This window comes from Pinus tabuliformis, chromosome 4_2 (genome assembly GCF_031772625.1).
Source record: "Pinus tabuliformis cultivar Carrire ecotype Pingquan chromosome 4_2, CPIR1, whole genome shotgun sequence".
Lineage (NCBI taxonomy): Eukaryota > Viridiplantae > Streptophyta > Pinopsida > Pinales > Pinaceae > Pinus > Pinus tabuliformis.
Genome location: NC_142304.1, coordinates 1,041,451,326 through 1,041,473,514, shown reverse-complemented (window position 1 = coordinate 1,041,473,514; position 22,189 = coordinate 1,041,451,326). Strand labels below are relative to the sequence as shown.

Genomic DNA, 22,189 nt, shown 5'->3' with positions numbered 1-22,189 from the left:
GGAAACATTGAGGATGCACCTCCTTGGCCGGGAACTGCAGGAGATATCCCGTAGCATGGCTGCAGGAGATATTACAGCATACAGCCCACTAGGTGATACCTACAATAGTAGAATGGCAGTGCCCACTCTGGAGCCCACAACTTGCGTACTGCTTTCTATTAAATGCCCACTGCTATTGATAACCTTAATAACATGGTTGCAGGAAATATTGTAGCATGCAACACTGTAGGTGGCAATACCTACAATGGCAGTGCCCACTCTGAAGCCCATAACTTGCTAGATTATGTGCATACACACACGAACAAATATATACATTTATGTGTATGTGTACATATACACAAATAAACACACACGTTGTATTGCAGGAGATATTGCAGTGTACAACCCTATATGTGGTGATAACTATAATGGCAGTGCCCACTGTCAAGCCCACAAATTGCTAGCCTACGTGTACACACACAAACAAATATATACATTTATGTGTATATATATGTATATATACACAAACAACATGTACACATGTATTTCACCTATCAAAGAAATAATATAAATAGAAAATATATGTAAAGTAAAGTACATACCCAGTTCCAATTAATACATATACATCACTTATTAAAGGATGGCAAGAGTCAATTAACAAAATAATAAAGTCCTTGTCGCAAAGGAAGACATAATTTGTCGATTGGGATTGGATTTAGCTTAAGTATTTGAGAGGAAGAATGTTTATCCTCCCCAGGTAGGTTCAAATCTCACTTGTGACATGTTCGCATTTAATGAGCCAATTGTTGACTAAGACATTAACCATGAGGAATATCCCACCCTTGTTTATGAGTTCGAGTGTGGGGAGAGTAGTTACATGTAAAACAAAAAAATTGAAAAAAACAACATAATTTGCAAAACTATAATGCGAAGTGCAGTCAAATTATGATTGAAGATTGCACCATAAGCAAAATTAATGAAAACGAGAGGCCTACATGGCATTGATTTACTTTCATAAGGTAAATTAAGACAATATATTAATAAGCTATCTCAAGAAAACACTATCATTGTTTCTAGTGAACATACAATTGACGGATACAATAATATATTACAATTAAGACAATATATTAATAAGCTATCTCAAGAAAACACTATCATTGTTTCTAGTGAACATACAATTGACGGATACAATAATGTATTACAATTGAATTTAGAGGTAAGACTCCATAAAGCTTTCATAAGAATGGTATCTTCAATAGTGAAGCTTTTATAAAAATGGTATCTACAACAGTAAATAACACATTGAGACAATTAAGTTCTGACTAATAATTTTTATTTGGTAGAGAGTTGAACTTGCAATTCTGTTTAACAAAACGTTGCAGCAATTTGAATGCATGTCACCTACAATGTGATGGCCATGGTATTGTAAAATACCCAAATCCTCTAGGAAGTAGAAAATTTACGTCCCGCCATTTTCTCCGATTCATAAAGCATGTGATTTATAAGGCCTCTTGCAGCACTAGCCATCATAACAACATGAATTCAGTGAAGTACTATTACTCCAATACATTTTTTAATAAACTCGTCATGAGCAACTAAAACACAACTAAGCAAGGTACAACTGCACTTACTCATCTTTCATCTTTTGTATCTTCTCTGGATCTGTCTCATGAATATTTTTCTTGAACTGTTGGCGAATCATATCAACCACCAGCTCTGTGTTACCTTGCTGACAAAACGAAGCCTCTAGTTAGTTGGAGCTCCTTAAAGGTGGAAAAGAAAAAAACGAGAGTCTAAACTGCTACATATCTTTCAGGGATATTACTAATTTTAAATTGAGACAAATCAACCAATAAGTCTTTCCTTAGAACATCTCTAATTCTCACTCCATGTATTGTAAAATCGTGCTTGCTATTACAAGCAAATGAATGATTATGTAAATCATTTTATTGTTTCTGACCAAAAACTTGAGGGAGATGCTCTTGAAAGAAAAATATAACCTAATAACCTCTATCTGTTGTCAAATTGCCACTAACCTACTCAGTTGTTACCAATGTTGTGAAAAGCGCGAGCGGGATTAAATCGGCGCCGGGAATGAAGCGGAAAAAATCGGAAAAATCGGGAAAAAAGCGGGAAAAAAGCGTTTGGTACAAAAATATTCATTTTTTTCATTTTTTTTCAATTTTTTTAATATCTAAACCATCTACAACATAAAATAAATACATTGACACATAAATATGATAAGAAAACTAATATATAAGATGTTTAATATCATTTCTAGCGCTAAAATCACACATAACATTGAATCATGTCCTGAATAGTAAGTCCTGACTCCTGAGTCCCAGCTCAGCCTCAAAATATCAACAAAAAATATGATAATGTATCTCATCATGTCATAATGTCATAGACTCATATACAATAAAATGAAAGTCTAATCCTATTGATTTCCTCTGCCCCTCTTGCGAGAAAATGTCACAGCGTTCTCTTTCCCTCTAGATGTAGATGCTGGTGCCTGTGTTGGTGGAAATGGCAGTGGAGTCTGATGTGCTCTAGAAGCTGAAGAACTAGAAGTATGAGCTACAGGAGGTAGACCACGTCCTCTACTGGTGGTAGTGGTAGCCCGGGTAGGTGGTGTCACCTCCTCCTCCTGCTCCTCCTCCTCCTCCCCCTCCACTACATCCTGCACTAACCAATCATCAGTAGAATCCATGAGAGGCCTCTCGGCCTCAACCCTCCATGCAGCAGTGGTGTCAATCCCATCCAATGAGATGGCATCCACATCAGGTGTCCTCTCAAGTTGCCTCACACACAATCGAAGATTGTAGTAGACATAGACCATGTCATTAAGTCGCTGGGACTCCAACCTGTACAAAGATCATGAAATAATAATTAATAATTAATATTATAAAAAAAATATTGTTTAATGAATTCAAAAATTTATTTGGAAAATTGCAATATTTTAGATGTTTAAGTGTTAACCTATTGCGCTTCTTGTTGTGTATTTTTTCAAATACACTCCAGTTGCGCTCACATCCTGAGGAGCTGCATGTTTGGCTGAGGATGCGTACGGCAAGCTTTTGCAAAAGGGGTACTCTGCCACCATACATCTTCCACCATGCATCTACAACAAAATTACAAATAAAATTTTAAATAAACATAAGAAAAAAATGGAATTTGAAGAGACAATGAAATTTGAAACAAAGTTACAAACTAAAAAATACCTGGCATTTTAATCGTCCTATCAGTGACAGCCATCTCAAAGCCAAATGTGCCATCTGCCATCTTATCTGTCTCAATTTGTTTAGAGATCTCTATACGTTGTTCTGGAAATCGCACCATCTTCTGGACACAGGATAAGAATCCATCCATGATCTCAGCATCAAAATCAAACCCACATGCATAAGAAAATGCAGGGTTCAGGAAAAGCCCAACAGCATGAATGGGACGATGGAGTGTGTTGTTCCATCGCTCATCAATCACTCCCCATAGAAGGAGTTGTTTTTGAAACCCATCATCTCCCTTATCATCATAGTAGGCCCGAATGGCTTCTTTGGCCCTGTCCATGGCTTCATACAAATAGCCCATTGCGGGCTTCTCACCATCAACCAACCGAAGAACCTTTACCAAAAGTTCAGTAACGGCGCACACCTCCTGCACTCCCGCCCAGAAGTCTTCCTGGTATGAAACTAGTCTGCATACGGCCTCTCCTTCTGGTTTGCGGCTCATTGACATAGCACGCCACTCCTCTGAAAGAAACATTCTCTTCACATCCCACATAGAATTCACGAGGGATTGAAGAGATATGAAACTCGTGGCAAACCGTGTAATGGCGGGGCGCACCAACTCTTTGTTGTTGGTGAATCTTCTCATCAAGCTAAGCACAGATGTATGATTATATATAAATTTTGTGATGCTTTTTTATGAGTCGACAATATCTTTGACAAAGGGAATTTTCCCTATGTCCTCTAACATCAAATCAATACAATGGGCAGCACAAGGTGTCCAAAATAAAGTAGGATGCCTTTCCATAAGCATTCTACCAGCAGCAACATACTTTGCAGCATTGTCCGTTATGACTTGGACAACATGTTGTTCACCCACCTCCAAAATAAACACATCCAGCAAATCACATAAAGTTCTTGCATCTTTGATTTGATGAGATGCATCAACAGATTTGATAAACATAGTCCCCTTGGGACAACTAACCAAGAAGTTTATAAGGGTTCTCCCCTTTTGGTCAGTCCAACTATCTGACATAACAGTGCATCCTGTTTGTGCCCATGATGCCCTAAAATCCTCCAATCTTTGGGTGCAGTCACGCTTTTCATCTTGAAGAATCCGGCCTCTGAAATCATGATAAGAAGGGATTTTGTACCCCGGGCCAACACTGGCAATAGCATCAACAGTAGGTTGGAAAAATGGATTATTCCTTACAATGCTGAAAAGAATATCACTCCAGAGGAGAAATTTTGCCATCAACCTGTCAGCTTGTTCTTTTTCAGTTCTTTTTAGCATTGAACCAATAGATGGTTGTGAACCAGGTGTGGTTCGAGGAATAAAAAATGATGATGCAGCTACCGGATTGACTGATGCTGCAGTAGAACCAGTGCCACTTGGCCCACTTCCTTCAGCTGACCTTTTTAGTTGCCTTTTGAGTTCTTCTTTGGCCTCTCTAGTGTGCTCTAATTCTCCCAATGCTCTCATGGCTCTTTGGATAAGTTCAGGATTTGTATTTATACAGGGCCCCACATCATGTCCAGGGATTTGTGCAAGGTGAAACTTCAACCTGTACACCCCCCCGCGTATGTCCTTTCCACACAACTTGCAATTCAAGTTTTGTCTATCATTCGGAGCTTTAGGTTCACCATATTCCCAAAAAGGATCCAATTTCCTTGGCATGTTTGTTTTTGAATTTTGAATTTGCAAACCTATGGGAAAACAAGGATTAGGAAATAGGAATTTAGGATTACAATTTAGCATTTACAAAATTACAAGTTACAAATTTCCAGAATCCAAAGTTCCAAACCCAAGTTACCCAACCAAATGGCAAATGCCAAAAACAATGAAAAAACATAAACAATGTTTTTAAAAAAAAATTGGTTCCCATAGTCATACCAATTTACCCATCCCAAATCAATGAAAAAATACAAAAAATTCTTTAAAAACAATGAAAACAAAAGGAAAATGGTGCCCATATGAAGTTTCCCAACCAAAAACAATGAAAAACAATGTTTTTAAACAAGGAAAACAAAAAAAAATTAATCCACATATCGTTTTTATGGAGAAATTGGTGGTCTCCTCTTGAATTTGTCCTACAAGCACTTAGATTTGCTCACAAACCCTCCAGCTCCTCTCTCCAACACGTTCTCCTCCTCCTACGCGCGCCCACAGTCCAAATGAACCAAAAAAAATCGAAATTCGGTTTATAAAACCCGCTGCCGCTGCCGCCGCCCCCCACGCTTTTTTCCGAAAAAATCGCCAAAAAAAAAGTGCCGCTTTTTACCCATAAAAAGCACGATTAAATCACCTAGAGGAAAAAAGCGCGCTTTTTTGAAAAAAGTTACACCACTGCCTATGTTGCATGGCAGGTACAGGTATGAAGTAGGAAGAAAACTTCTCGGTTTATGGATACAAGAGTAACTCGATTTTCTTATGTAAAGAAGGTCATCAGAATGCAAGTACGCAGGATACACTTGGCATCTTTTCACTTTCATTGAAGAACACCCTCACCTCTCTGACTCTGCACATATATTATTTTATTGGAGGTAGTTATAGAGAAGTTTAATTGAGGAGCATATGGCATATTTGGAGGCCCACACATGTAGCTTTTGCATGCTCTTACTTGGTCCTCTTTCTATATTTGGAGCATTGTCTTGGAGCACACACTTGTGGAAATGTCCACTTACTATTTTGAGGGATGACCACTTCCTTGTGGAGCACTCTATATAGTTGATACTTTGCACATTCACCTATGGAGTTCGTTACCTTGTGATTCACACATGTGGATTTGTTGCATGCATCCTGTAGACCACTTGCTATTTTGGGATGGTTGTTATGCAACATTCTCCTAGGAGGATTATTTTATTGCTTTAACCCTCATGCATCCTAGAGGGTGCACTTAGTGAGATTTTATAAGTGGGATTTGGAGCGCATCCTCCTATGTTGAAGCTATTATATTACATTTTTGTATGCATGCATCTTGGAGGGTGCATTCTACGTGGACATTTTGCATGTTGAGTTGCAAATTATGCCTATTTTTTAGTTGTACACACCCTCTCTTGGAGACTTTCGTAGTTTCCATCCTATTTTTGGATGAGAGCAAATTCTCTTAGAGAGGCTAATGTCTACATACCTTGACATGGTCAACCATGAATTGAGCAGGGATTTAACTACTACATTTTTATATTATTCCTTTGACTTGTCATGGAGTTATCAAATAATATTTGTTTATTGTAAGAGAGAGGAGACTCACTCTATAAAGAGGAGCTTTCTCTCCATTGTAATGGTTGAGATTTTGGGGATTAATGAGCTTTCCGCTTGGCCTTCATTTTACATCCTATTAGCAACTTTATGAAACATTGGAGGTATAGCATCTATCTACAGTGAGGCCTTTTTATGCCTTTTTATGCGTGCAATATTTCTCATATGTTGTTTATTATTGTAGGAGACCCTTGTAGCATTTTACGGAGGCCTTGTAATGAACCATGTGCCATTTGGATGATGTAAATGTGGAGACTTGATCCCTCTTATATTCATTGCTGTTGTATTAAGCTTGCATCTAACAAACTGGGTTGTTGCTTGAAATAATATAACATCCCCTTCATAACATTGTTTTATAGTAGCACTCTTAGCTCTCCAAGGTTAGTTTTCTACATTAATTTGAGCACGCTAATGCTGATATGTAACATCCATAGCAGCCCATATTAACCTTACATACTCAAGAACTTGCCCTCTTGAATTCATACCACTTTGACTCCATTCAGCCCCATAATTAGATTGGCATTGGTCTTGGGGTTTTCCTTCACCTTTGCGTTCTCACACCATTCATCCACTTATACTACAACCACTCATTTTGGTAAAGATTATTCTTCAAAATCACCTACAGCCTCCACTCTGTAGCTTTAGTAGTCTTATCATTAGGGAATCCCCCCTTTAGTTGGAGAAAAGACAACCAAAAGTGAGAGGAAGAGCTATTGTGGTAATAGTGGGTAGCCTTCTTGAGTTGTGCAGGACTAGCTCCTTGATGCTTAGAACTTTACATCATATGGGTCCCAGATTTTGTTGTAGCAAGGAGGAAAAAGAAACATGTCTACAAAAACAAAGAATCAGTCATGCTCATCAAAATGTCAGTTACAGATAAGATGCCTCCCCAACTGCAGGATGCAAAAGATGCATGAACAGTTTGGAAGTGGCTACCAGAGATTCACAAAACTTCGAATAAGCGTTACGACCTTTTACCTTAAAACATGTTTTTAACGCAAATGGAGGAAGGGGAATCAATTTCAGAACATTTATTGAAGTTGAAAGATATTGAGGATCAGTTACAAGTCATAAGACGAGAAGTAAATGAAGAGGATGTAGTTGTAATTACTTTAAAAATTATTCCCTCCATCGTTTAAGAATTTTGTAGAAACACTTCAATATTACTTTTGAATCTACTCCACAACTTTTATGAAGCCAATATTTATTAGTCATGGCGAACAATTTAAGGCCTTCAGATTGTTAGATATCACTACCAACAAAGTAAGTATCAATAGAGATACAGTTGTAGATGAAAAATCAAGAATTTTTCCAGCCCCAGACAGATCTAAAAAACTGATGATGTTGGTTTCTGGGAAGATGAAAACTCAACCAGAATCCAAGATAAACTGTTGCAGGAAGAAGAGGAGTCTTCAAAGGTAGATGTGCAAAATTGCAGATGTTGATTCAGAGGCTGAAACAACACCAAATCAGGTGGTAACATTGTTGACTTAGAGGTGGTACTCCTCCTAATGTATGAAGTTTCACATTGTGATCATCATCACATTGATGGAGATTTGCAGCCGGTACATTTTGAGCATTTAATCAACTTGGAGGGATACACCTTCATGGAGCCTCTTCTCTTCTTGGCATTAGATTATTTAGATCACTCCATCCTGGAGCAGGCAATGCGAGTATCTTGGGCTATTTACCCCTAGCCAAATCAGCATGGCTCCATGGGTATCAATCTCCCCTAGTCAAATATCCAATGAAATCAGAATCGCTTCTTAGGAAAAGGTTTGCCCTTAGGTCATTCACCCATGGCCAAATCAGCATGGCTTCTTTGGGTGAATGTATCATTCTTCCCTAGTGAAATCAGCATGACTCTATGGATGCGAAATCAGCATGGCTCCAATGGAAGAATGCTTGCCCTATGCTAGAGTTTCCCTGGGCCATTCACCCTTAGCTAAATCAGCATGGCTCTATTTATGAATGTATTATTTTCCCCTAGTCAAATGACCACATGGGAGAATGTCTTCCCTATCCTGCAAGCATCAATACTCCAGGCCATTCACCCCTCGCCAATTCAACATGGCCCAATGGGTGAATGTATCATTCTCCCCTAGACAAATCAATTTGACCCCGTGGAACAATCCTACCAAAGCATCATACGCTTCTTTGGTAGTCTTCAACTCAACAACATGTAGAATCAAGTGGTACTTTATAGAATGTATCAAGATTCTCTTAACCTTTGCTTCATTCTTTTTATGCTTGGCTTTCTCCTCAGCTCCCTCTGGATTTGGAATGACTTCCTTCACATGATCCTAAAGGTCAATCTCTTCCAAGATAAGAAGTATCCTAGTCTTCCAAGATCTAAAATTAGTAGCACCATCCAACCTGTCTTCTACTCTGAGACTTGGCACCATTTTGACAAGAAATTAAAAAACCAATCAAGTTGTTGAATACTGTCTCTTACTTTGACTTCAATGGTTGCTCTTTCAACAAAGCTCTAACACCATGTTGAAATTCTATGACAAGTGCAGTAGAATATAATTTTCTACCAGATAATTACTTCCTAATGATTTTTCACACAGTATTTTATGCCACTGCTATCATTGAATAATTACACAAAGAAAATCTCAACAGTGAATGCAGCACAAACAGGTAAGATCATAGAAAGAAAGCCATGCACAATAAAGACAATATTTTTACCCTAGGAAACCCAACCTTAGGAGAAAGCCCAATAACTCTTCTTAGGAGAAATTTTTTTCAACAAGGTTTACAAATCAGCGATTTGTCTAGAAATGTGCCAATAATCCAAGTCAAATATCAGTCAAACCTGGTCAAAACATCTACTAGTCAATGTTGGTCAAACCAACCAAAAAAATCAGAAATTAAACACTAGTTAACTCAGCCTAGTCAAACTGACCTGCAGTCAACCCTACGGTCTGTGGTCAACAATCTGCACATGCAACCCTTGTTGAATTTGTAACTATGGTCGGTCTTCATAATGTATATTTGGTCACTTGATGTACTTGTATTTATCATTGTAAAGCATATTTTAAATGCTAGAGTCAAAAGAAAATTTATTTTGAGTCAAAGTCCCATTGCGACTTTTTAAAGAAGAAAATTTGAATTTTTGAATTGTAATTTTTGGCTCCAAAAGTAGTCAATTCAGCCTCCCTCCAAGTCAAGTCAGCCTAGGCAAAAGACACACCCATTCAGCCAAGACAAATCACTATATAAAGGCAGCTCGATCTCCTCCACTTGGGCAATTCACATCTCTCACACAAGACAATTTTTGGGCAAGCAAGCGAAGGACAAGAAGGACGAATAGGATGAAGAAGACAAATTTCTCTCTTTCTCTCTCTTTCAACTTGCACGTGTGGATAGACTCTCTTCTTTCTGGTTCACAGTTTTTCTAGGCATTCTGTGAAAGGGAGTCCAAATTCTAGGCAACTGCAGGCACCAAAATTCTAGGGCAACTGTAGGAGGGCCAAAATTTCTAGGTCAGATCAAGCAGAGCAAATTTCTTGATCAGATTGGGTGGCTTGACTTGGAGGGGAAGACAAGAATTGACCATAGGTCTAGGTGTGTCTCTTTTTGAACAAAAGAATTTCTCTATTGAAAAGGTTGTTGGGTTTTTCCCCTTGGTGCGTTTTCCCAAGGTAAATCTTGACTTCTCTTGTGCATTGTGATCTCTATTGTTCTATTGTTCTTTATGGTTGAATTTCTATAGTATAATTACTAAATGTCATGATATTGTATGACATTAAATTTTTTATGAATGTTTGATGACATGTGATAGTGAAGCTATCAGCTAATGATGACTTGTTATATATATATGAAAAAGTTTGATGTAGTTTGACTCTGTGATCTGAAATTTGATATATGACAGGAATATTTTGATGATGATTAAAGAAGCTTCCAATTCAAAGGGAGAAACCCTTGTTGAAATCCTAGCATCTATTATTATTTGCAATCAATGAATAAATATTTTTTATTGGAGATTAAAACAAGTCTTCTGGATGATCATCTAAAGTTGTCTTTGCTAACCAGTTTTATGAGCTAATAATTCCTTGCTGACAGGATTGGTTTACCCCGTGTTTTATCAGGTTCCACATCTCATATAAAAGTGCTTTTGTGATATGCTAATGAATTATTATTGCTTGATTTGGTGGATCCTATGATAAGAAATCAGTTAGATATGCACTCTGACCTAGATAGAGCATGATCATATATAGCTGGGACAGGGACATCTTCATGAATTAAAGATGATGTTGCTATATGAGACAAGCTTAGGCTTGTGGTTACTGCCCCGCAGGGAGAAAAGATGAATATGGTATTCTTTTTCTTTATGTTATATATGTATTTTTTTTGCTCTAACACTTGATGTCCTATATGAACAAAAAAACTGAGAACTGTTGCTCATGGTAATGTATGAGGCAGTGTGATTGAACTCTTTAATAAGTTGTTTGAGCTGGTGTGAAATATGAACACTTTGATATGTTTTTGATCTTCAGAGAGCAGCACAAACTAATGGATGTAACCCTTTCAAACAAGGGTCTGGGCTGATCGAGAACACTGAGCATTGCTCTTCCCCCTTGGTTGAGCTCCCAAGGTGGGGAAAGGAGCTAGTGGGCTCCTGGGGATGAGCAACCAGTGTTGCGGGGGAGCGCCCCCCCCCCCCCCCCTTCGAACCCGCTCCCGAAGCGCGCTCCGGGCGGGAGCGGCTCGGGAGCAGGTCGGGAGCGCGCTCCCAAAATCGGGAGCGATTTTCGGGAGCGCGCTCCCGTAAAAAAATTTACGCTCCCTGGTCTGTTAGGGAGCGATTCAGGGAGCGATCGCTCCCGCGCTCCCGGAGCGTTTTTTAATGCCCGGGAGCGATCGGGGAGCGATCGCTCCCTGATCGCTCCCGGGCATTAAAAAACGCTCCGGGAGCGATTTCAGCCGGGCCGGGAGCGGTTCGGCGGAAAAAAAAAAAAAATCCGCCGGACCCGAAATTTCCAAAAAATTTAGAAAAAAAAAATTATTTTATAAGCCCAATGGGCCAAAAAAATTTCATTTCAACTTCATTGAGCAAGAGATTGAGAGCTGGAGCAAGAGCAAAGGAGCAAGGAGCAAGAGCTGAGGAGCAAGGAGCCAGAGCTGAGGAGCGAGGAGCAAGTGCCAAGGAGCGAGGAGCAAGCCTGTAGAGGTAAGTAACTTAATCATTTAGTTAGTTTAGCTGGTTAGGTAGTTAATTTGGTTAGTTTAATTTAGCTGTTTGAGTTTAAAGATCATGTATTTAAATTAAATTAATAAATTAAATGAATTAATCCCAATAAACTAAATTAATTTGCAGATTCAAGACTCAAACCCTACAAACATCAAACACCATGGACCTGGGGATATTTATTGGCATTTTCCTCTTCCTGGTCCCTTTTATGGTTATTATGGTGGTGGAGAGTAGGAAACGGAGGGGGCCTGAAACTGAAGAGGTGGATGAAGAAGCCGGAGGAAGTCAAATGGGTGAAAACCCCAGTGAGGAGGAGGTGGAGGAGGGTGAACATGACCCTCAAAAAACTAAACAAGACCAAACTCCATTGTGGAAATATGTTCACAGGGCTGAAACAGGGAGAGGGGGTTGAACCACTAAATTTCATTGCCCCCATTGCAACACTGATTACACAGGCTCATACACCCGTGCTAGAAGACACCTCTGCGGGAAAAGGCCATGGGATGGAGAGAAACAAATAGGAATCAAAACTTGTGCAGCGGTGTCAACAGCAGATAGAGCCAAATACATAAAGGAAGAGGAGGACGCCCAATACAGAACAAAAAGATCAAGGGGTTTCTTTGAACCAATCTCACCATCACAAAGAACTCCTTCAGCATCCTCCCAAGGCAGTGGATATGGACATGGAGGCACAGGGTCATCATCTTTAAGGCGTAGAACCATATCAGATTTCCTTGATGAGGGGTGTAGGAATGATGTGGATTCAAAAGTTTACAGGTTCCTCTATGCATGTGGGATACCATTCAATGTTCTACGCTCACCTTATTGGCACGAAATGGTTTCTGCCATAAATGATGCCCCTAAAGGATACAAGAGCCCTGGGTATGACAAGGCAAGAACTGTTGGCCTTGATCATGAAAAAGCAAAAATATCACATTCTTTGAATAAAATGACAAGTTCTTGGACTGACAATGGGGTGTCCATTGTATCTGATGGATGGACAAATGTAAAAGGCAAGCCATTGATAAGTGTTCTTGCTGTGTCCCGAAGTGGTCCCATCTTTCTAGCTGCACATGATTACTCAGACAAGTTCAAGACCGCTATCAACATTGCAGAAGCATTGCTTGAAACAATTGAGCGTATTGGCCCATACAATGTCATCCAAGTTATCACTGATAATGCTCCTAATTGTAAGGCAGCGGGAGTAATTATTGAGGATAAATACCCGAACATATTTTGGTCTGGATGTTTGGTTCACACATTGAACCTTCTGTTGCATGATATTGTCAAAAACAAAAATGAACAATACCAATGGATTGGTGATTTGTACAAGAAAGGAAAAAAAATGATAAAATTTATTACAAATCATAGCAATACCCATGGCCTTTTCCGCAGTCACTCGAGATTGGAGTTGCTGAAGATTGCGAGGACTAGATTTGGTAGCTATTACCTCACCTTCAGGCGCCTTTTGAAGGTAAGAGAGGCATTAGCTAGCATGGTATCAAGTCCACATTGGCAGGTGTTAAAGGAAAGGGCTACAAATGTAGCTGACATGGCAGGTTTTGAAACGGTGGAGGAGGCCGCTCTTGATGGGCAGTTTTGGACAACTGTGAGACAGGTATTGGATTTCACCAAGCCAATTTATAACATGATTCGGTTTGCAGATACAGACAAACCAGTGATTGGCGAGGTGTATGAGCAAATGGATACCATGTTGGGGGAAATAAAAGACATTGTTCATAATAAAGATCCCAACTTGTACAAACTGATTCATGATTGTGTGTGTGAACGGTGGAATAGGCTTAACCTTCCACTACATTGCTTGGCGTATATCCTTACGCCAAAATACTACTCAGAATCTTGGTTGGGCAAACCTGCAGCAGGGGGTGGTGTTAGGACCAAACCCCATTTAGATCAAGAGGTAACTAGAGGATATTTGGAAGCATTAGAAAAGTTGGTGCCTCACAGGGAGGAATGTGCAGCTGTGCGCCTTGAAATAGGCAGATACTTCAGTGGCAGTGGTTTGTATGGTAACTTCCATGCAATGGACGACAAAGATAAATTTGATTCTCTCACATGGTGGGAAACATATGGCGGCCACGGACTTTTGCCAAAATTGGCAAAAAAAGTTCTTTCACAGGTTGTAAATTCTTCTTCTGCAGAGAGGTGTTGGAGCACCTACAGTTATATACATAATGTGAAAAGAAACAGACTCAACGAAAACCGAGCAGAAATCTTGGTTTATGTGCACTACAACTTGAGGTTGTTGAGCCATTACTGTGATCGGGCTAATGAAGATCCCACATATAAAATTTGGGACAATCACCCCGAGGACGACAATTTGGAGGATGGCATTGTACATATTGAAGAACTAGAAGAGGAGCTTGTACAGGATGAAAATGAAGCAGCTGCAGCAGCCATGCCACCTCCACCTCCACCATCCAGTAGCAGTTCTCAGGGCCCGAGTCTTGTTCCATTACTGTCGCCACCTCCATCGACACCCTCGCGTGGAGGCTCTAGTTCTGGTCGTCGGTCTGTGCGGGAGACTCCTAGAAGACCACCACGACCTGCTTATACTCCTGGAGACTCTCGTGGCAAGGGCCACTTGTAGATTTACAGTTTACTTGTCTTTTTTAGTTTCTATTAGACTTTAGTTTTCATAACTGTTGAGTTTTGAGTCCTTGACTCTTGACTCTTGACTCTTTCATATCATTATGACATTATGATATTTTTTGTAAACATTATATCACTGTGACAATGAAAATATGAAGTTTGAAGTTGGGCCTTGGCAATTATAACTCATTGGTAATGATTGTGAATTATGAATATGATGCTTTGTGAAAGACTAAAGTTGTTTCATTTCATCTCATTATTCATGTTTCATTTTATAAATTTTTAACATTTCATATCATGTTAACAGTTAGAAGTTAGGACTTAGAAATATCTTTGATATTACTTCTTGTAATGGTTAAACTTGGCTTACAAGTACAACCTGTTACTTTGGTGATCAATGATGATAAATGTTATTGAATTTTCAATTCTGAAAGCTTGAAGTTGAAACTTTAATATTGAATTTGATGAATCATGATTTATAAGACTCAATATGTTGCAGTTGTAATATGTATTTTACTAACTTGTGGACATGGTTGATGACGATTATAATTTCTAGATGATTGATGTGATATGGTTCAATGATCAATTTATGTTTTTTTATGTTTTTTATGTCTATTTCATCATTCTACATGTTTTTGTTGACATATATGTATCAAAAATCAAAAATATATATATATATATATTTTTAAAAAATCGCTCCCCGATTCGCTCCCAAACCGGGAGCTTCTGAAAATGGTCGCTCCCGCTCCCGCTCCCGCTCCCAAGTAACATTGTGAGCAACCTTTGACCAATAAGGTGTGTAGAGATCTGGGATCTCCCCTAGTTAGAGTATACCCGAGTTAGCATCCTACCCACTTTGTGGGATAACCTCCCCATCTGGCCGATGGGATGAGGGACTTGGGATAGACTGTGATCCCTACCCCTCGCAATAGGCGGATCTCGCCCAAGTTGGTGGATGCAGGTGTTCTACCATCTGACTCTCAAGGGTCAAGATGGGAAGATCTGGGAAAATAGGTTAGAGTGTGATCATTACCTCCGGTAAGTATATCTCACCTATTGTCGAAGACTTTAGGGTAGAGTGTGATCCCTACGCATTGGGGTGGGTCTGATCTCACCCATTGTCTGTGGATTCCAGGTGGTAGCAGTGGCTCCCCGATGATGAGTTTCCCAGGTTGTAGCATATGGCTCCCCATTAGCAGATGTTCGGGTTGAGTTGGGCTCCCTAATGTGGTTCCAGGTTGAGCAAGACACCCTGATGTGGTTGCGGATTGCGCTAAGCTCTCCGGTGTTGTTGTGGGATGAGCTATGCTCCTCTATGATGTCACATCCTTCTTCAAATTTGAGATTATTCAATAGCTGGAGATGGACATAAATACGTCAGGACGAGATATAACTTGATGATGATGATGATTCTATTTCAGATGATCGTATTGATTATTGGATATAGGGTGGAAACCGGATGCTCCCCTATGATGATGATGAGGGTTAATATGTATTATAGACTCCCTTATGATGATTCTTCTTCTTTTATTAGATCGAGATTGTTCAGTTGATGATCAAAGCGCGAGATGCAATGAGATGGATAACATGTGATTTGACCTGAAGACAGGTAGGGTTTGGAAGGCTAATCTCCCCTACCATTGGTTATATGAGACGATATGAGATGGGTCCTATTGATGAAGTTGTTTGCCTTCCTTATGATTGAGAGATACGTCATGATACAACTATGATGAGATGAGGCCTATGATGCAGATGGAAATTTCTCCCTAGCTGAGAGGGAGTGTTAAAATTGGGCAAAGTTGGGACAAATTTCTCCTAAGGGAAACCCTAAGCCTCATATCAATCCCATCTCGCCAAAAGAAGATTTTGAAAATGGAAAAGAAATATTACTAGTTTTACAAAGTTATTTTGGCATAAACTTGGAAAATTATATTTAATATTATTAAATGAGAATTTGAAAATTCCCTCCAAAGATTTCCAAGTCGGTGTCACTAAAGAGGGTCCCATCATATCACATAAAAGGAGGATATTTGTGAATCGTGTGAGATAGATTATCAAGAAGGAAACTCGCCATACATCTGAAGTTCGATACATCTGTGGTATTCAATGGTTCAAATGGATTCAAAATTTTACACGAAGAGAATCGCCATTGTCTTTAATGTCTTGGTTGTCTTTGTTCTTGGCATTATTATGCACAATATCACCTTGGAGCATGACAGTTGTACTTTAGAGTGTAGTGTCTCACTTGTGTTGACCTAAAATTTCTCATTATAGGTTGCTTGTCAGGGATAATACCCACATTATATTGTTGGTTAGTGGTGTCTATTATCTCTCATATAAATAGAGAAAGGAGAGTCTTTCAATTCATATATGTTCATTCACCCACTTTTATTCACTCTTGTGATGAGATATGACCTAGAGAAGAGTGTACACTAGCCCCCCCTCTCTCCAAAGTCTTCACATGTGCTTGATCTCTCTCTCTTGAGTTGCTGGGGTTTCTTGATCTTCATGGAGTATCTTGGAGGTATAGGGCTAGGGTTTATCCCTTAAAGATTGGATACTAGGGTTTTGTGATAAAACCCTTAGGTGGAATTGTGAAAAAGGAGAGGAGAAGAGGACATCTTGCCTTTGCCAATGTGATAGAGTGATTCTTGCACATTGGATCTTCTTGGTTGCTAGGGTTTTGTTGATTTTCCCTAGCTAGGGTTTGAAGTGCTGTGAGGATTTGTACTAGCCTTGAGAGAAAGCTATGGCATTTACATGTACTTCATCTTGAGCATATTAATGAAGCTTCCAGCTGTTCAAAATTTGTGTAATTTCTGTATTTGATTTTCAGATATCCATGTTATTTATGTATTGTTATTTACAGCCATATATGTCTTGCTGATTTGACTTAATTAGAGAGACAATTGCTAAAGGATTTGACATCTAACTGAAGAATATAATAGGTGATTGTACTGCTGTTATTACATCTTCTTCAGATCTGGTTATTAGCTGATAAGTTGCCCTAAAAGGACTGAAACTTATCCCTTTGGTTTGGTTTCTTTATCCTAGAATTGCCAGAAAGTTTAGGCTGTTTGGAAGTGAAACATTGTACTTTTTCTGCAGTTGTTTTGTACCTTGTTTTAGAGCAGTCCTGACGCTGAAAATTCACAAGGCTAAAATCCAAAAAACCTTCTAGGTTGAAGGTGAAATTTCTTTTTTGCGTTAAATTTTGAATTCCAAAAAATTTCCACACTTACTCATCAATTTTTTATATAATATACACTAAGAGGAGGTTGGGTTCACATTTCTTATCTCTAAGAATCCTCAAGCCCCATTTCGTGTTTTGTTCTCCTTTACCATTTTTTGTTTTTGGTAATTCAGTGGTAATTTTTCTTATTATTTGAAGCCAGGTCCACAGTAACCCCATATACTCTAGGAAATTGCAACGCCAACGTTACTGCCAACTATTGGGAATTATCTAGTCTTAATGGCAGACTGAGGCTATGGTGAATTGTATGATCCTATCAAGAGATTGGGGCAATGTTTCTCCAATAATTTGCCTCATTCACAAAATAATAACAAGTTGCTTCAAGCATATCAGATCGCAACAATCACACTTTACAAATAATCACTAGTTCAAAAGATGCAATGACCCTACATCTTAGAGTTGTCGACTACGTTGCAAGCAAGGTCTTTGAAACTTATGTTTTCTGATATATTTCTAAGCCCCACCCCAGCTTCCATCTTGCCTGTTTAAAAACCCTAACATGCTTTCCATTGGAACAACACTTGAATCTATACATTACTCAAAAAGTATAGTCAGCTCGGCTCCTAAATAAGCTCAGTCCACTCCGTCAGGCCAAACTCCATCAACTCTAGTCAAACTCCCCGAGGCTTGCCCGGTTTGACAAAGACTTCTAATTTTTACTGAGTTTTGATGGCCAGTTTGACAAGGACGTGTCAATTTTACTGAGCTTTCACTGACTTTGAAAGACATTAACCTATTTTCAGTAATATTTTACTGCTTTTATTTGTCGGGCTTTATACTGAAGTTTTCCCGATTCTGCGTAATACTCTACACTTTGGCTTCGACGAGTCCGAGTGGAGTGAGTATGGTACCCTTTCGCATGTGCTTTCAATGATCATGCCCTAAACATGAACTTTTATGCGTTGTACACAAATTACAGAACCATTGGCCTCATGGTTCCAGAGTGAACTCTCAGCTCATAAATCCATTATCCTATCTAGAGTTTTGGACTAAATTTTAGAACCCAATTGACTACCCTCTTTGATCCCCATTTAGCGGAAATGAGTTTCTTTTCTTGTGGGAATTTATGAATGCAACACTACATGTATGCCGTTTTTCTTCTCTTTAGAGCAGTGGGTTTCTGTATTACAAGTAACAAATTTAATAAACGCATTCATTAAAGTCTCATGTTGTTCTGATCGAGTTTTCCATACCCAAAACACGTTGAGCTATGTCTGTCCGTCTAATCTAAACTGAAATTGAGAGGCAGGAGCTTTCTAGGGTTTGACGCTTTCCGTCTGCAAACTGATAAACGGTATTTAAAAAAACATGTGCGCAAGGTAATCAGAGCATTGCAATAAATTTAAGACTGAAGAGGGTGTGAAGAACAAGAACCATACATACCCTGTGACCAACAAACTTGGCTCTTCGAAGACACTCGCGATAAAGCTGCATTAAAGAGGCGAATCAGTTCAGTGTGAGTGTTTAATCTGAACATAGACATAATATGGTTGTAAGATGTTCTTACGTTTCTAACATTGTTGGCAAGCTCCGGCGGAAGCGCTGTTTGAATGGAAGGCATGGCTTCGTCTTTCGTTACCCCTGCCAATTACTCTGATATTTGGTATCATTCTACACCTCCATATTATTGGTTTTATACGTGAAAACCAGCAAACAAATCTTTAAAATTTGGAGTGCAAATTTTCATATGTATTTTCACAGATATGGTTGATATAGAACAGGTTTCTTATTTTTGGCTACTATGGCTCTTTGATTGGGTAAATATTGTTTTTCACACCAACAAATAAATTTGGGAAAATAGTGGGTCTTAGGAAAACAAACTGGGTCATAGAATTCCCAAAAATTAAATCTATTGTGCAATTGTGTAATTTGTATGGGTTAATATCTACTAGTGGCAATTTATCTAAATTCAGAATTGGGAGAAGCATAGGGTTATCAATGTCCATTTTACTTTTGTCTTTAGAAAAATTCATTCTAAAATCAAATGGGAAATGAGAAAATTAGAATACCCAGATAAAGTGCTGTTGATGAATAATTGGATTTGTGAATTTGAAATTTTTCTTCCCACCCTCCAACACTATAATTTTGAGCCAATGATAGTGGTAATTGTAAAGCAAATTTGGGTTTTAGCAGGGGATAAAATTATTCGTTGGCATTAAATAATTGGAACGTTTAATTCATTTAAAATTTTGGAGTGAGTTGGCGGTTTCGTAATGATAGGTAGCACAAGAGATAGTTATAACTAGTTTAACGAATGTTTGGCGAGAAGTTGGTGGAGGGGATAAATTAGTGGGAGTAACGGCTAAGCGAGAAAGTAGTTTGTGAGGTGGGATGTCAGTGGTAAGTGGTATTGGAGCGGGGGGCACAATGGACGAGCACTTGACACATAAGCTGGAAGTGGTTTCGGGAATCGGGATTGTGAAACCCCCTCATGCATGATTTATTGTAAACCATTGAATTCAACAGAGGCAATCAGCATCACTAAAATGTGTGCGAAAAAAAATAATAATAATAAATAAAATAAAATAAAAGTTGCGTCGGTGGTCGTTATTTTTATTTTTATTTTTAATAAAAAATAACAATTTGCCCATTTATAAAAACATGTCAAATTAATTACAAAATACATTTCTCTTTATTCATTTTTTTGGAAGAAAATGGCATAAAATAAAAAGGTTACAACATCGGCTCCATCTGGGAACTGCTTCCCCTGTGGGATACAAAAAACATGCAAATCCATGTGTCTTCTCCTTGGGCTATGGAGTCATTGTTCTAGAATATCACACTTACTCTTAAATATAATTCACACCAACCATTTACAATGACAATGAAAGTAACTTGCTCAATATTGAATGTAGTGTTTCAAATATTGCCCATGGCAATGAGGAATGTTCTTCCTACAAATTCTGAAGAATGAAAGTATTATTTCCCTTGATTTTTGCAATTTTAAAAGGTCTCAACCAGAGATTGTCAAACTTTCCATGCTTTCATTTTTCTTCTCTTCTTGCATCCCATCTCAATACTAGGTCTCCTTGTCTGAAATCTCTCTCTTTGGCTCTCCTATCAAATAAATTTTTCATCTTATCTTGATATTGGAGGAGTTTGTGTTGAACTTATTTTGTCTTGATTAAGTTCATTAATCTAATTGATTCTTTTTTAGAAATCATCAATTTCCTCATAAGAATCTTGCAAGAGTTTCATGACTGGAAATGCTAATGGGTAGGAAAAATGGCTTCAATACCATAGACTAGTTGAAATGGATATTTACTAGTAGATCTTTTAGGTGAAACTCAGTTTACCCAAACCACATACTTCAAATGACTATCCCAAATTCTTTTATGATCTGTTAACACATTCTTAATAACTTTAATCAAGCTTTTGTTTGATGACTCTACTAGTCCATTCCCTTGTGGATAATATGGTGTAGAGTAATGTAAAGAAATTTGGTATTTTTGACAGAATTCAATCATGTCAATGGAACTGAAATTTTGAGCATTATCTGTAACTATTTGTCAGACAACCAAACCTAGACAAAGGGTTGTCTTCAATAAACTTTATGACAACAGAATCAGTTGCATTTCTCACAGGGATAACCTCTACCCATTTTTTGAAGTAATCTATTGTTGTTAGGATCCATCTATGTTGATTACTAGAAGAAGGAATTATTTCACCAATAAAATCTAGACCCCATTGTAGGAAAGGAGTTTCTACCAATACTGGAATGAGAGGGAGAGCAGCTATTTTTTGTTTACCTACAAATATTTGGCAAGGAATACAACTTTTTACTTTTAAACCAACTTGGGTAAATAGTTTATCTCAATACAATCATGTTCTCAATATCTTGTGTGCAGTTGCTTTCCAAGCATAGTGGCCTCCACATACTTCTTCATGAAACTACTTAGTTACACCCTCTGTTTCACTTTCAGTCAGACATAATAAAAGGATATTAAATGTATCTTTCCAGTACAAATTTGCATTAAGTATACAGTATTTCATTGCTTTAAGCTTAAGAGACCTGCATTGATTTATAGTGAACTCAAGAGGATATTCAAAATTTCGTAGAAAATGTACAATATCCTTATACCAATATGATAAGGAAGTTGGAGAGGTATTGAAGTAGAAGAGGGTTCTTGTGGATTCTTCTCCTCTGGAACAGAAGAAGGTTCTTGTGGATTCTTCTCCTATGGTGTACCTGAAATCTGCATAATGGAATTTATGCCCAAAACTTTACAATTTGGTTATGCTAACAACTTAGTCAATTCTTGTCCTTTTATTAGCTCTATTTGTCATATATCCAAATCAAACTCCAAGATTTTAGCTATCCATCTCCTTTTTTTCCATTTGTATCAAGTTGAGTTAGCAATGTTTTTACTACATTATTGGGTACAAAAGCTACTATTGGAGAATGCAACACATAAATTCTAAAAGCTTTTAAGGCTTGAACTAAAGCATAAGCTTGATTTTCAATTATATCATACTTCAATTTTGCATCCCTCGTAACTTTGCTAAAGAAAGAAATTAGTTGCTCATAATGATCTTCATTTTTCTGTAATAACACTATTGATATTGCATTGTCTGATGTAAAAGTGAAAATATGGAAAGGCTCTGAATAATCTAGATTGGCAAGTACTAGGTCTTTTGTAAGTGCCTTTTTTATTTGTGAAAAGGAA

General features: G+C 38.3%; 1 protein-coding gene across 1 annotated transcript; it reads right to left on the bottom strand.

The window, feature by feature from the left end:
• Window positions 1–1,085: 1,085 nt before the first annotated feature.
• On the bottom strand, window positions 1,086–19,277 carry LOC149173178 (uncharacterized). The gene is made up of 4 exons (XM_089427887.1): window positions 19,030–19,277; window positions 18,906–18,950; window positions 1,611–1,708; window positions 1,086–1,498 (listed from the first exon to the last, which is right to left on the bottom strand). The coding sequence occupies exons 1-4, from the start codon at window positions 19,081–19,083 to the stop codon at window positions 1,423–1,425; spliced, it is 273 nt and encodes a 90-aa protein (XP_089284013.1). The 5' UTR covers window positions 19,084–19,277; the 3' UTR covers window positions 1,086–1,422.
• Window positions 19,278–22,189: the final 2,912 nt, after the last annotated feature.

Excerpts from the sequence above, each read along its gene's own strand:
- LOC149173178 (XM_089427887.1), bottom strand. The coding sequence starts at position 19,083 with ATGCCTTCCATTCAAACAGCGCTTCCGCCGGAGCTTGCCAACAATGTT. Across the intron at positions 1,709-18,905 it reads CCAAGTTTGTTGGTCACAGG|CAAGGTAACACAGAGCTGGT; the intron begins GTATGTATGGTT and ends TCGTTTTGTCAG. Across the intron at positions 1,499-1,610 it reads ATACAAAAGATGAAAGATGA|TGCTGCAAGAGGCCTTATAA; the intron begins GTAAGTGCAGTT and ends TATGATGGCTAG.